This window comes from Pipistrellus hanaki (genome assembly GCF_964339955.1).
Source record: "Pipistrellus hanaki genome assembly, chromosome: 5".
Taxonomy (NCBI): domain Eukaryota; kingdom Metazoa; phylum Chordata; class Mammalia; order Chiroptera; family Vespertilionidae; genus Pipistrellus; species Pipistrellus hanaki.
In genome coordinates, this window is record NC_140507.1 from 53,387,087 (window position 1) to 53,399,906 (window position 12,820).

At 38.6% G+C, this 12,820-nt stretch overlaps 1 protein-coding gene across 1 annotated transcript; it reads right to left on the reverse strand.

Moving 5' to 3' along the window:
- Positions 1 to 635: 635 nt before the first annotated feature.
- Positions 636 to 8,582, reverse strand: FGA (fibrinogen alpha chain). Its single transcript, XM_084885303.1, has 6 exons — positions 8,438 to 8,582; positions 6,401 to 6,526; positions 5,749 to 5,932; positions 3,867 to 4,012; positions 2,375 to 3,387; positions 636 to 1,571 (listed from the first exon to the last, which is right to left on the reverse strand). Exons 1-6 carry the CDS (start codon positions 8,579 to 8,581, stop codon positions 848 to 850), a joined length of 2,337 nt encoding a protein of 778 aa, XP_084741429.1. The 5' UTR covers position 8,582; the 3' UTR covers positions 636 to 847.
- Between the last annotated feature and the right edge of the window lie 4,238 nt (positions 8,583 to 12,820).

Below are 12,820 nucleotides of genomic sequence, written 5' to 3' on the forward strand. Positions count from 1 at the left end.
AAATAAAATATTGATCAATGTAAATATGTTGAATTTTTGAAGAGTATAAATCATATATAGTGAGATGCTTTCAAACAAATTGTTTTACTTTAATAACAACTAATGTATCACAGACTATAGTTTATAATCAGTAGAAAATAAACTGAGATGAATGATGTGGAAATTGTCAATTGTAAATGCCATCTCTTTTGGAAAGATATATTTTTTTAAAATTTAAATGTGTTTTCCAGGTATTTTTTTTTAAAGAAATTGATTAGACTCTTGGGGGGGGGGAAATAAGTGTGTATTGTGGTCTTCATTGAAACCTTAATGAAGAGATATCTATTTCTATTAGGGAAGAATGGCTCTCCTGCCAGCATGGATTTGCTTACTAATAGAAAAGACAAAAGAACTTGGTCAATTCCTCTACAAAAGCCAACCATTGTTAAATTGAGTGCTTTGAAAATTAAAAATATTAGTTTAAAGTCATTCAAATGGCCTGGATGAAATAACTTCTTTCTTTTGCAACAGCCCTATGACTTTGAAGCTCTCCAAACAACACTGTTGCAGAGAGGAGCTCTTATTTGAGTCCCTCTTTCTGATGTGCTAATGTCTCTTGGTGTGTACCCTTACAGAAATTTTAAAACTCACAGAGCTAGTTGAAAGATTTACAAAAAAAAAAAAATCACACAACTTTATTTTTTTGAAGCACTAATATGACTCAGTTACATTTAGCTACAGTACAAAGAATAATAAAATAGCACCAGGGGATTTTTTCGGTAGTAAGAAATCTTGACTCCTCCATCTTCCTTATTTTTCCTCCACTTCGCTAAACAAAACGTAGTGCTCTCACTCCCGCTCTTTCTGTTTATTGGGTCACCAGGGGCCTGATTTTCATGTGGACAGCCCGGAGGGAATAATCTGCTCCTCTGAAGGGGACCCAGACCACTCCGTTCTCAATCTCATAAAGACTGTTCCTGGGGTCATAGAAGCCCCCAGGGTAATAGATGCCATTGAGATTGGCTGCCTGGCAGTTGTTGTACCACCAGCCTCCTCCAAAGACTTCCGCACAGTTCTCCTCCCACTGGTCTGCATCCCTGTCAAAGGTGCTGAACTGCATGCCATTGTGAGAAGTGTACTCTGTGCCTTCCTCCACGGAGCCCTCAATCAGAGCATCGCCCGCCGTGCCCTTGTAGGAGGAGACCTGCAGGGCATAGCCTTCTGCCTCAGAGCCTACCCTCAAATGATATTCTGCATAAGCCAGGTTCCCGGCCCAGTCCTCTAATTCAACCCGAAGCACAGATCCCCTCAGGGTTAGCAAGTGGAGGTACTCATTGCCTAGCCAGAATTCTCCTTCCCCCTTGTCATTCACGCTGCCGAAACCTCTCTTGTAGTCTTGCCACGTCCGGTTAAAATTCAGTGATCCATCCATTCTTTGCTGGATCAAAAGCCATCCTCCCAAACTGGTCTCTTGATCACAATAAACTGAAAAAATCTTACTGGATCCCGGTGGCTTGATATTGAAAAGGCCACTTTGGGCACCTGAAGGATGTGTTTGGAGGACATCATCACAGTCTAAAAGAAAAATTAAGCTGGTTGGAAGAAGTTACTCTCATTTAATTTTACAAAGATAGGAATGGCCCAGATTAAATGAAGGTACATACTGGCTTCTTTTCCCTTCTTTCCTTCCTTCCTTCCTTCCTTCCTTCCTTCCTTCCTTCCTTCCTTCCTTCCTTCCTTCCTTCCTTTCTTCCTTCCTTCCTCCTTTCTTCCCTCTCTCCTTCCCTCCCTCCCTCCCTGCCTCCCTCCCTTCTTTCTTCCTGCCTTTTTTATGCCTTCCTTTCTTCTTTCTTTCCTTCCTTCCCTCCATGGAGAAAACATGCTTTTACACCAGAAAGAATCATAAGCAAATGAGAGGCACTTATACCTACAAATTGCAAAGGGGATTTCCTCAATGGATTTCAACTTTTACTTGCATGTACTGATTAATAGCAAGTAACCAGCAAAGATATCTAAGCAACGTTTAGCACTAATATAACTTGTCTTTAACCTAATCTCAATTTCAACTGAGAGCCACTCCAAACAATACGTCAAATAAATTGGGTAACAATTCCAGCAACGCATATTTTGAAGGGTAAAATAATTAGCTTAAACAAACTCAAAATCGAGTTTCAGAGGGATTCGTTTAACATATATTTATTGAATGGTGACCTTCTGCACTGGTAGGTGTTTGGGATACAGAGATGAGCATGATAGACAAAGTCCCTGACCCCTGGAATTTACAGTTCAGCATGAAAAACAAACCAAAAAAGGAGGTAATTTTAATAAAGCATGAAAGAGGGCTAGGAAAGAAGTGCAAGGTGCTATGGGAGCACACTGCAAGAATAATTTAGTCTAAGAAGGGCGGATACCTCTGGCCTTGCGAGGTCTAGGTCGGCCTTTCTTGGTGGAATGAGTTCCGCTGACGTGGAGGTGAGAGCTGGTTTCCTCTAAGTCTCTGAAAATGTCAGAGTGGGTCTCAAGCTCTGTTAACCCAGGTGACAACAAACTTGGGATTATTCTCCCAGTTGAGTCAGCCTCAAAGAAAGCAGCTTCTTCAGGGTGCCTACGACGGAATTCGTCAAAGCTATCCCTAGTTGTATGGAACGAGTCTACACCAGTTGTGTCCCCACAGTCAGAACCATCCTCAGAGGTGACCACTTCTTTCGTCACTTGCTTGCGGCCATCAGCACCGATGGTGGTCTTAGTAATGGTTTTAGAGCATGAACTGCGCCTGGTGATTAGGCCACCAGAGGTAGTCTTCTCTCCACTAATCAGAAGCTCTTTACCTCCTTCGGAAGTGACCAGTTCTCTTGTGTGGTGGTACTCTTTCTTTGTCCCTGGACTTACACTTTCTGAAGTTTCTGTAAATGTGCCCCAGTCTGGGTTGGCAGGCCTGGTGCTGCCATGCCCTGTGCCATCTGGCCTTTCAGGCCGAAAACTTCCATGGTTCAAAGTACCAGCACCACCATATCCAGAACTCCCAGGTCTCGGATTCCCACTACCAGGTACAGGTTTCCTGGGGTTTTCAGGTGTTGTTCCTGCTCCACGATAGGCAGAGTCTCCTCGGGGATTCTTATCTGTCCCAGACCTCTCTAAGGTCATTTGCATCTGCCGCATTTCCATGAGTGCCTTAAACTCTGGAGGGGCTGCCTGAAGCTGGATCTTGGACTCTCTGGGAACCAAATCTAAAGATGGGTTCATCTTTAACAGTGGTAGGCTTTGTCTATATTTAGGCGGAAGTAAGTCTTTGGCAATGAGATGTTCAACTTGCTTCTGCTGATCCTCGTAGTCCTGCAGATCTATCACACGTGCTACAGCCCTGCTGCATGACCCTTGGCAAGATCGGATCTTAATATCAATGTCCACCTAGAGAAAGGAGGAGACAGATAAGAAAAGAAAGGTAGATCTAAAAAAATAAAAGATGTCTATTGAGTTCTTAGTAGTTAGTGTATTTCTTGGAAATGGTTTTCATTTCTTTGAACTGGAGACCTACCAATCCATACTTATGTTTGTGGTATCCTCAGTGGACGAGATGCTGGGTATTGTTAGGCTAGCCAAGAGAAGCAATAGGGACTATTTGGATTTATCTTAGAACAGATCAAGAGCAGGGACTGAATATTTGATTTTGAAATTTATTATCTGTGTGCCCTGGGAAATTTTACTTAATATCACTGAGCTTTATTTTTTGCCACGTGTAGAGAGGGGGAATAATACTTTATAGTTAGATAAGGGAAATAGAACACAAAGCTCTATGGATAATAGGCATTCAGTGAATGACCATCGCCTCCCATTTTCCTACTATCCAAAATAAGGAAATCTGGTGACAAAGCCACGCTCTTTCTTACCTCCAGTCGCTTCATTTCTACCAGCTGGTCCTTGACATTTTTCTGCAGAAGTTGGATAAGCTGTACATGTTCTGTGACTTTGCGATTCAGAGTCTCAAGTCTGCTTCTCAGATCTTCTGACACTTGATTGTATGTATTATCATTGTCTGAAATAGAAAATATGGATATTGAAGCAGTTACTGAGTGATTTGCTTGAAATAGCCAGTAAAAGAAGAAAATTTATTTAGAAATATTCCCCATATTACTTTTATAATACTTTTATCTGAGTATTTAATTTGTGAGTTGCAAAGCTATTAGGCATTTGATTTTTGGGCAATGTTATGTCCTGTAGTCATTTATGGATATCAGTTAGGGTACCCTACCAGCAATTAGAATTCCAAATAACTGCAGAAGAAAATCTCTTTGGAATTTTAAAGATAATTAATAGAAAAAATAATTGATTTGATCACATTCCAATTATCTTATCATATCCTTACTCATAGGACTTGAACATGTTCCTGGATTTTCTTTATTTCTCCCATACAACTTTCTATTTTTATTTATTTTTGTATGTATCAATTGTTCGTTTTTTAGAGCAGTTCTAGGTTTCCAAGAAGAAGGTATAGAGATTTTTCTTATACCCACTGCCCCTAAACATGCATAGTGCTTCTCATTATCAACATCACTCATCATAATGGTCTTTACTTTTTTTAACCAAGTATGAGCCTACATTGATACATCATAATCACCCAAAGGCAGTAGTTTATCTTAGGGTTCACTCTTGGTGTAGTGCATTTATAGTTTTGGACTAATGTATAAAATGAGTGTATAGGTTTTTGAGGGTTCTATTGATATATCCTCTTAGCCATGCCCAGTTTCCTAATGAGCCTATCACAGGCATTCTTCACTCTGTCTGTTGTTTTTTTTTGTGTGTTTTTTTTTTTTTTCTAATCTCTAGCACTGCTTTTTAGTTCTTTCTTAGGATTTCCATTTCTCTGTTTATATTGCCCATGTTCTACTTTATTCATTATAATCCTTAGCATCTTCATCATATTTGATTTAAATTGCCAGTCTAATAATTCCAACATCCTCGTCATGTCTTGTTTTGAGGCTTGCTCTGTCTCTTTAATGTGCTTTTTGCCTTGTAATTTTTTTTTCTTGAAAGCTGAACATGATGTACTGGGAATTGTGTTTCTGGATTTTATTACTAAGGTTTTCTTCCTATCTATGGACTTTAAATTTTTCCTAAACTTTTTGTTTTTGTGATGTTTTAGTTAAGCAGGACCACTCTCTTGCCAATTATGTTGCACCGTTGACTTTAAATTAGTACAGTGTCTCCTGAAGCTATAAAGAACCAAGCAAGGCTTTAGGACCTGGGGTTTCACTGCACTTGGTGCCCAGGCCCAGAGCAAACCCAATGCTTCCTGGTCCTAGTGTGGCCGCGCCCTTGTTCTGTAAGAAAGCTGGAATATGGCTATATAATTTTAATTAAAAACAAACAGCAAACTGCATAATCTGCTTAGTGGAGTCTATGGGTGGAACTCCCAACTCCATCACATGACAGCTTTGGGTATTCAAACAAGTTCCTTGACCACTCTGCTTCCTCCTCTGTAAGAGAGAAGCCAATATGTCTACCCAACTTATTTTCAGTATGTACCTTTGAAAAGAAAGCACTTAAATTCTAGCCTTCAATCCAAAATTCTGACTTACATTAAACAACTCTTTTTGACATTATGCAAGCTCCTCCTTAAAAATTTAGCTATATATAAAGGGTATGTGTTTCTACACCAAATATTTTGGAATGAAATCTCAGTTGCTATAAGGAGACACCATATTTAGAATGTTTGATGTTATTGATTTGCTGTGTGTTATAAAATCAAAGCACCAAATATGTAATACTTACGGTTAGAGTTGACAAAATCCCCTCTCAAAAGTTCCATTATATTCCTGGTGAGTGAACTAGAGTCCTTATTGTTCTTCTGATAATCAAAGAATGCATTTTTGAGCTTATTTATTCTGTTTGTAAAATCTTGATTGACTTCATCAATCAACCCTTTCATCCTGCAGCCGGAAGGGCATTTTTGGATCTGAAAGTGAAGAGATAAACATTACATTAAGGGCCTATTTCTTGGATTCAATACAATTTTGAAGGTTTCCATGTAGCTCCTATTGCTCCCCTCCTCAATCTCTTCAGATCATCCTTTAATTTAAAAGTAATTTAGGAGTATTAGGTAGAGATCATAAAAATATTCTGAGATGAGGGGCCCCTCCATCATAAATTAGGCCCCATGAAATCCCGAGGCCATAATATTAAAGTTTCTAGTATCTATCCGAATAGACAACTAAAATCCAATGCCTTAACCCACTAATGACCAGAGCATGGGAGGAAATTTAAATTGTGCTCTCAGAACCTTTTCATTTGTCTTTTTTCATTTGACATGTAATAAACTATTTGATTACTTCCACTGGAAAAGTTTTCTTTGACCTCATGGGTCAGCCTGTGTATGTTTCTAACACAATGAAGGCGTCTCCCTTTCCCCATGCCCAGTGCTCACCCAGTCTTCATCAGCACAGAAGGGCCAGTCTGTCTCTTTGCAGGCAGATTGCTTTCTGTCGGTAATTCTGGGGCCACGCACACCTCCTCCAGCAGCTAAAAATTCACCTTCATCGGTCTCTGCAGTCTTTAAGGATTCATTTACAGACACGAAAGAAAGGAACAGTGAGAAGATAAGGAAAAGACACTGTTAACCCCAAGAAGAGGAGAAGCGTTTCCAGGGGTTAGGAGCGCCAGCATCAGGGCCTCTACAAGCTTCAGATTTCTGATCTTTTTAATGAAAATCCCAATAACCCATTTTATGAAGTTGTGAGAATTAAAGGAGATAAGTTGAACAAATTTCTTAGCTGTGTTTGATACCAAAGCAGTTATTAAATGGTAGTCCTTTTCAAAGCTCTATTATAAGAGGTCAATTATTTGAAGCAACAAAATTGGTTAAATTTTACCTTTTCTTTTTCATCAATCTCTGGACATAGATAATTGGAAAAGTCAAAGGGTTCTTCCTCCTATAATTCCTTTTTCCTGTAGGAAAAAGCCTACACTATCTTGGCTTAATGTCTGTCTCGCCTTTAAGTTTCTACTATGACCTTATGGGTCCATTATTTGAGCAAATATATTCCAAGGACACACATGTAACCAGTTCAACTAAACTCAGACATGATTTTTAGGTGGCTCACTCATGTAATAGTTTCTTTGTGTTTTAAATGAGGAAAAGTAGAGTGAAAGTAAAAATAATGGTCCATGACTGACAACTTTTTGAACACCTTATAATAGAAACACAGATTTAAAAATTTTTCAATTGTGATCTTTAGATGAAATAAGATATAAAAGCATTCTTCCAAAAAGACTTTATATCCCAACAAATCAATGAAGATTTTAGATTTTAGCTATATTTACTATGTACCACCAGCTTACAAGGACTTTGCTATTTTAACCTCAGTTTATTTTTATAATTAGTTAACATTTGTCATCTCATTAAAAAATATCCCAATAATGGTAATATTAATTCAGGCATTAAGAACAATTTATTTAAAGTAACAAGTATAATCTTTTTGTCTAAGAAATAAAATTATAAGTGCAAATATACTTGAGAATAAAATGCACACAATGCAAGCAGGGAAAAATTAAATATGTATGCCAATAATAGGGAGAAATAACTGAAAGTTATACATTAGCCAAAACATTATCACAGAAAATGATGTTAGTTTTATTTCCCATAAAAATGTTTACTTATTATTTTACTATAAGGGAGAAAATTAAGTTAGAAACCCTCTTTGGTTTTTTTCTGCTCTGGTATTCAGATTTATGAGTGATGAAGAAAAAGAAATAAATGGGAATAATTCACAGCCTATATTTATCATGTTTTTGTAAGATTAAAGTGTTTCAAAAGCCTTGTTGAATAAAGTTTCTCTTCTTTTCTATAGGTTTCTGGAGTCAAACGTTAGAAGTTATTACAGTATTTAGTAATTACCTTAAAAGAATATAATTACTTCCCCAGACCAAATTGCCTTATTAATTAATCTCTCCTGGCTTTGCTTTGTAATATATTTGCAATAATAACTAATTTGTTTTATATTTGTCTTAAAAGAAACACAAAAACTACCTTTCAGAAAAACAAAACTATATTAAACCACTGTTCTGCTTATTCTGGACAAATAGCAATAAATAAATAAATAGATAAATTATAGTAATAGGTTTTAAAACGTATGTGAATGTTTTGTTATGTTAACTGGCATTAACTATTCTCAAGGCTTTGTAGCAAAAATATCTTTCTTTTAAAAAACATGTTGTAAGCTTGAGCTACAAATGTTAAAGCTTCCCCTGTGAATTTATACACTTTGTTCCCCCTAAGCCTCCCTCTTAGGGTCATAATGCCCTGTCCTCTTGAGATGTTTGGCCCATCTAGGAACTTGCCTTCATGGCCTAGGGCTGGGAGAGCCAACAGTGTGTGAGGACATGCAGAACGCTGACTCAGACCTGCGAGCTCTGTGAAATAAGCACCAGAGAGAAGGCAAGAAGAGAAATAAAGGCACCATACCCACACTGTGCCCGCCACGCTCAGGACCAGGCAGAAAATCCACATGGAACACATCATTTCCGAGGGGGGAGGGGTTGGCTCAGGAGGAGCAGCACTCCAGCTGCAAGAAAAGAGGATTGCCTTCACTCGCAGCTCCCATCTCATTTAAACCTGCAGGGGATTCGATTAATCATTATCTCTGTCCTGTTTGGACGGTCAACATGCATCCTACATTCCTTGCTTCTTCTCCAAGGTTGATGTCCCAGAAATTCTTGCTCAATTCCCCCATGCTTGTTTGCTTCCAATAAGCTGTTGCAAAGGCAGTAACAGCGAGGGGCAGATCCCACATTCCAGGAACAAGGTGGCTTTGGAAACCTGGAGGGGAACATAGGAGAACATACCAGATTTGAGTGCTTGGAGGAATATGGAGGCGTGCTAGCTGTAGCCCACTGTGAAACAGAGATTTGACAAATGATATTTCACTTTATGTAGAAATTCTGGTTGGATGAGCTGACTTTTAAAAAATGACTAACGGCCTCCTAAAAACTTACCTTGAACAGGTAATTTTTCTCTATCCAAAATGGTTACAACAGCAGCCTCTGACTCCAATCGTTCTAGGTTCATTATCCCAGCTACAGCATTTCCCAGTTCTGAGCTTCTAGACACATTACTTTATTTCTTTACTGGAGGCCTGGTGCATGGATTCGTGCACCAGTGGGAACCCTCAACCTGGTCTCTGCGGACCAGACTGAAACTGGTCTGAGAATTGACCCGACTGAGAATTGACCCAATTGAGAAATTAACATATTTTATTGGCCTTTATATCTCCCTCCTCGCCCCCCCCCCCAAAAAAAAAGGTGTGGGTCCTCATTTGAGCAAAAAAAAAGCATAGGTCAGACCCACTGCCTCAGCCTCCACAGGCATGTGAATCTTGCTACAAATGGATGAGAACCCAGGTTCAAGGCCGTGCTCCCCTTCACTGCTTGACATATGGAAGGCTCTTTGTCTGATCAAGGTCAGCCCTTCTCTGGTTTTCTGGATTTCCAGAGGCCGCTGAAGACTCAGTGTGAGACCGGGACCCCCATCCAGGTTCAGCAGGGCCATGACGCCATGGGAAGCAGAGTCACACTTGTCTACAGTGGCTGAACCGGCAACCTGTGAGGCATGGGTAGGAATTTCAGGCTTCACTTCTTCATGTTTTCCTCTGCCCGCAGGAAGTGCCCTTCTTGGGAGGTGAACATGAATATGGAAGAAGTCCCCAGAGTGTAACCTGGGAGACTTCAGGTGATTTTGTTGGACATAATCTGATTGCAAGTAAATTAACAGGAAAACTTTCTGATTAAATCCCACCACTCCAGTGCCATGTCAGAGCATTTCCAAGGTACCACCTGAAGGCATCATCCTTGCTGTTCCATCATTCTCTCAAGTATCAGCATCTCTCACTTCCTCCAGGGCTCTGTTCAGATGGCACCTCCTCAGATAGGCCTTCCTTGACCACTCTATCCTAAGAGCAGCCACCCTCAGGTGCTATTCCATTAGCCTGGTACCTTGTCACTGCTGGACAATAGCTATGTGGGAAGTTATTGTTTATTTCATGTCTCCCGCATACTAAGCTTAATGAGACCACAGCACACACTCTAGTCCAACGCCAGGCAAGCATGTACTAATAAATATGACAACATTTATTTTGCAGGGCTGTTGCAAGGCATTACATGTGGGATATACACATTGCAAGCCCCAAGAATGGTAGCTTTCATGGTTCCTGGAATGTGTCCCAATGCCCTAAAATAGAAAGTTCCCATGTTAGCGCTCCAGGGCTGGAAATCCCTTACCAGGCATTTGGGTTGGGCATTCTATTGGCTGGCACTGCCCTGAGCCCCAGATTGGTCTCTCCACCCCCTGAACAAGCCATGTTACCAGCTATGGAAAGGCAGGTTTTGCTTAGACAGAAAGCCATGCAGATGAACAGGCAACAAATAATACCAGGAGTATTATTTTCAAAAGCCTGTGACGATTAGGATATTATTTACAAATGGAAAAATAGTTTGAGCAATTTCCAGTTTCTTAAATCACAATCTCTGCATTTTTTTTCTCGGGGGGGGGGTGTGTGTGTGTGTCTATATCTTATTTCCTTTGACCTATTGAAAAGGGTGTTTGACTTATTTATCCTTTTAAAATTAATACAACACTTCGCACATTGTAAATTTTGAGATGCAGCGATTTCTGCATTTATTAGGCCATCACAGCTGAAAGGACTGGAATCGTTTTCATGTATATGGTGTATAATGTGTGTAAAAAGACTAGGAATTCTATAGCTGTCGATATGTTTCAGTTTTAACCTGCATCTACCCATGAAAACTTACACATGAAGAGTAAAATACGTGTCAGTCATCTAAATATCTCCCATTGTGTAAACCTAACTTAAAAATGCAGAAAAATAAGGAATAGACAAAACCCCTCAGCTTTTTTTTTTTTTTTTTTTTTTGAATGGGGTATTTGTCCTTTCCTGGGACATACATCCCAGGGCAGTAAAGGAACACCCTTTCCTTTACCAATTGATTTTACACATATTAAATTCTGAGAGTTTAATTCCTCATCCTTTCATTTAAATGTAACAACTATTTATTCTGTTCACTAATTGTCAGTCTTGCATGCTACGTTCTTGAGATAGAAAGACATAATATATGATCTTGTACCTTCAAGTTGCTTACAATTGGTGAACAAATCAAGTGCATATACAACTAAGAAGTTAAACCATAGGAAATTTATGATTTTCGTAGATCAAGATGATGATTTTGATCTACAATTTCATAAGTTTTAAACTAATCCAAAACAAGAAGAAAACTTCTGTGAGATATATGCAAAGTACTGTTAGAACACAGAGCAAGGCATGACATATCAGTTCTACATTGTTTTCTGTTACATTTTGTGTAAAATGTTCCTTAAATATCAGATTTAATTCTGGCCCCCCAAAATGCAAGAGTCTCCTGAAAAATACTTATTGTGTCTTCTAGCATAAAAATTGATATGCATGTGTTCATTTCTTATTACCCCAATAATGAGAAGATAACGGAATTTTGACAGGAAATATTTTGGTACAGTGTATTAAGTACACAACTGGAAAGTACTAAAATTAACTAAGGTTTGAAATGCATGAATTATAAAAATGTAGGCGGTTCTGGCACGCACAAACTCTTTCAGGGCCTTTGCCTCAGATTTGTACAGCAGTCACTGGCTTCTGAAGGACTAACTGGAACACATTGGCAAGGCTTCTGAGTTTTGTCCTGTTTTCTCTACTGGTGTCCTGCATTTCAAGGGTGTTGTAGAAGTTTGTTATTAACCAACCTGCTTCCTGTGAAAGATGAATGAGCTCGCATGAGGATCTGTGCAAGAGCAACCTTTATTTTCAGACCTCATCACTACCCTGATTCCACATGGTTGTCCTGGAAGTTATAATGTAGAGAGAAGATGAGTTTCCTAACATACACAGAAATGATTGTGAGCTGTACTAATGCATGAATCTTTCTTGATCTTGTTTAATTCTGTCACACTGTATTTCTCATTAAATCTTTATTTAGGAAAGAAATCTATTTTTATTTCTTATAATTGAGCCGTGCCCAGACTAATGGTCATTTAATTGAACAAGTTTTTAGTATTTTTGAAATTAAGTTCTAAATTTTCCAATAATATAATAATCATTCTCTTTTGCTGTCTGTGAATAATTTTCATGTTTAATCAAGCTTCCAGTAAGTCAGCGGTTGGCAAACTGCGGTTCTCGAACTACATGTGGTTCTTTGACCCCTTGAGTGTGGCTCTTCCACAAAATACCATGGCCTGGGCGAGTCTATTTTGGAGAAGTGGCTTTAGAAGAAGTTTAAAATATTTGGCTCGCAAAAGAAATTTCAATCGTTGTACTATTGATATTTGGCTCTGTTGGCTAATGAGTTTGCCGACCACTGCACTAAGTAATCATGAGTATATGAGAGAATGAGAGAGAGTGACAGAGAGAGAGACAGGAATGGGTGACAGTTAGGTCCCACCCACTCCTTTATTTATTTTTATTTTAACTGTACTATCAATTAAATAATCCAGTTTAAAAGCTAAATTAATTTTACTTATAATGTGCTTTACTAAATTTAACTAGATTTATCCATTTTTTTGCATGGAACATTTATTAAAATATAAATGCTATTTTTAAAAAGTAAAATCATTATAGAGTTGGATAACCAATTGATATATTAATATTTACAACATAGATTTATTCTAACACCATACATCTTATATGCACTAAATTGGGTACACTTCTCTGCTGTTCATGTGGTTCTTCTATTAAAGATTAGAAAATGAAGCCTAGTTGATACTAAATTAATAGTGATGTATTGAGATATGGGGAAATAGCATCTA

Coding starts and splice junctions, on each gene's coding strand:
- FGA (XM_084885303.1), bottom strand. CDS start 8,581: ATGAGATGGGAGCTGCGAGTGAAGGCAATCCTCTTTTCTTGCAGCTGG. Junction 6,527..8,437: donor GCGTGGCGGGCACAGTGTGG/GTATGGTGCCTT, acceptor GAATCCTTAAAG/ACTGCAGAGACCGATGAAGG. Junction 4,013..5,748: donor GGATTTTGTCAACTCTAACC/GTAAGTATTACA, acceptor TTTCTATTTCAG/ACAATGATAATACATACAAT.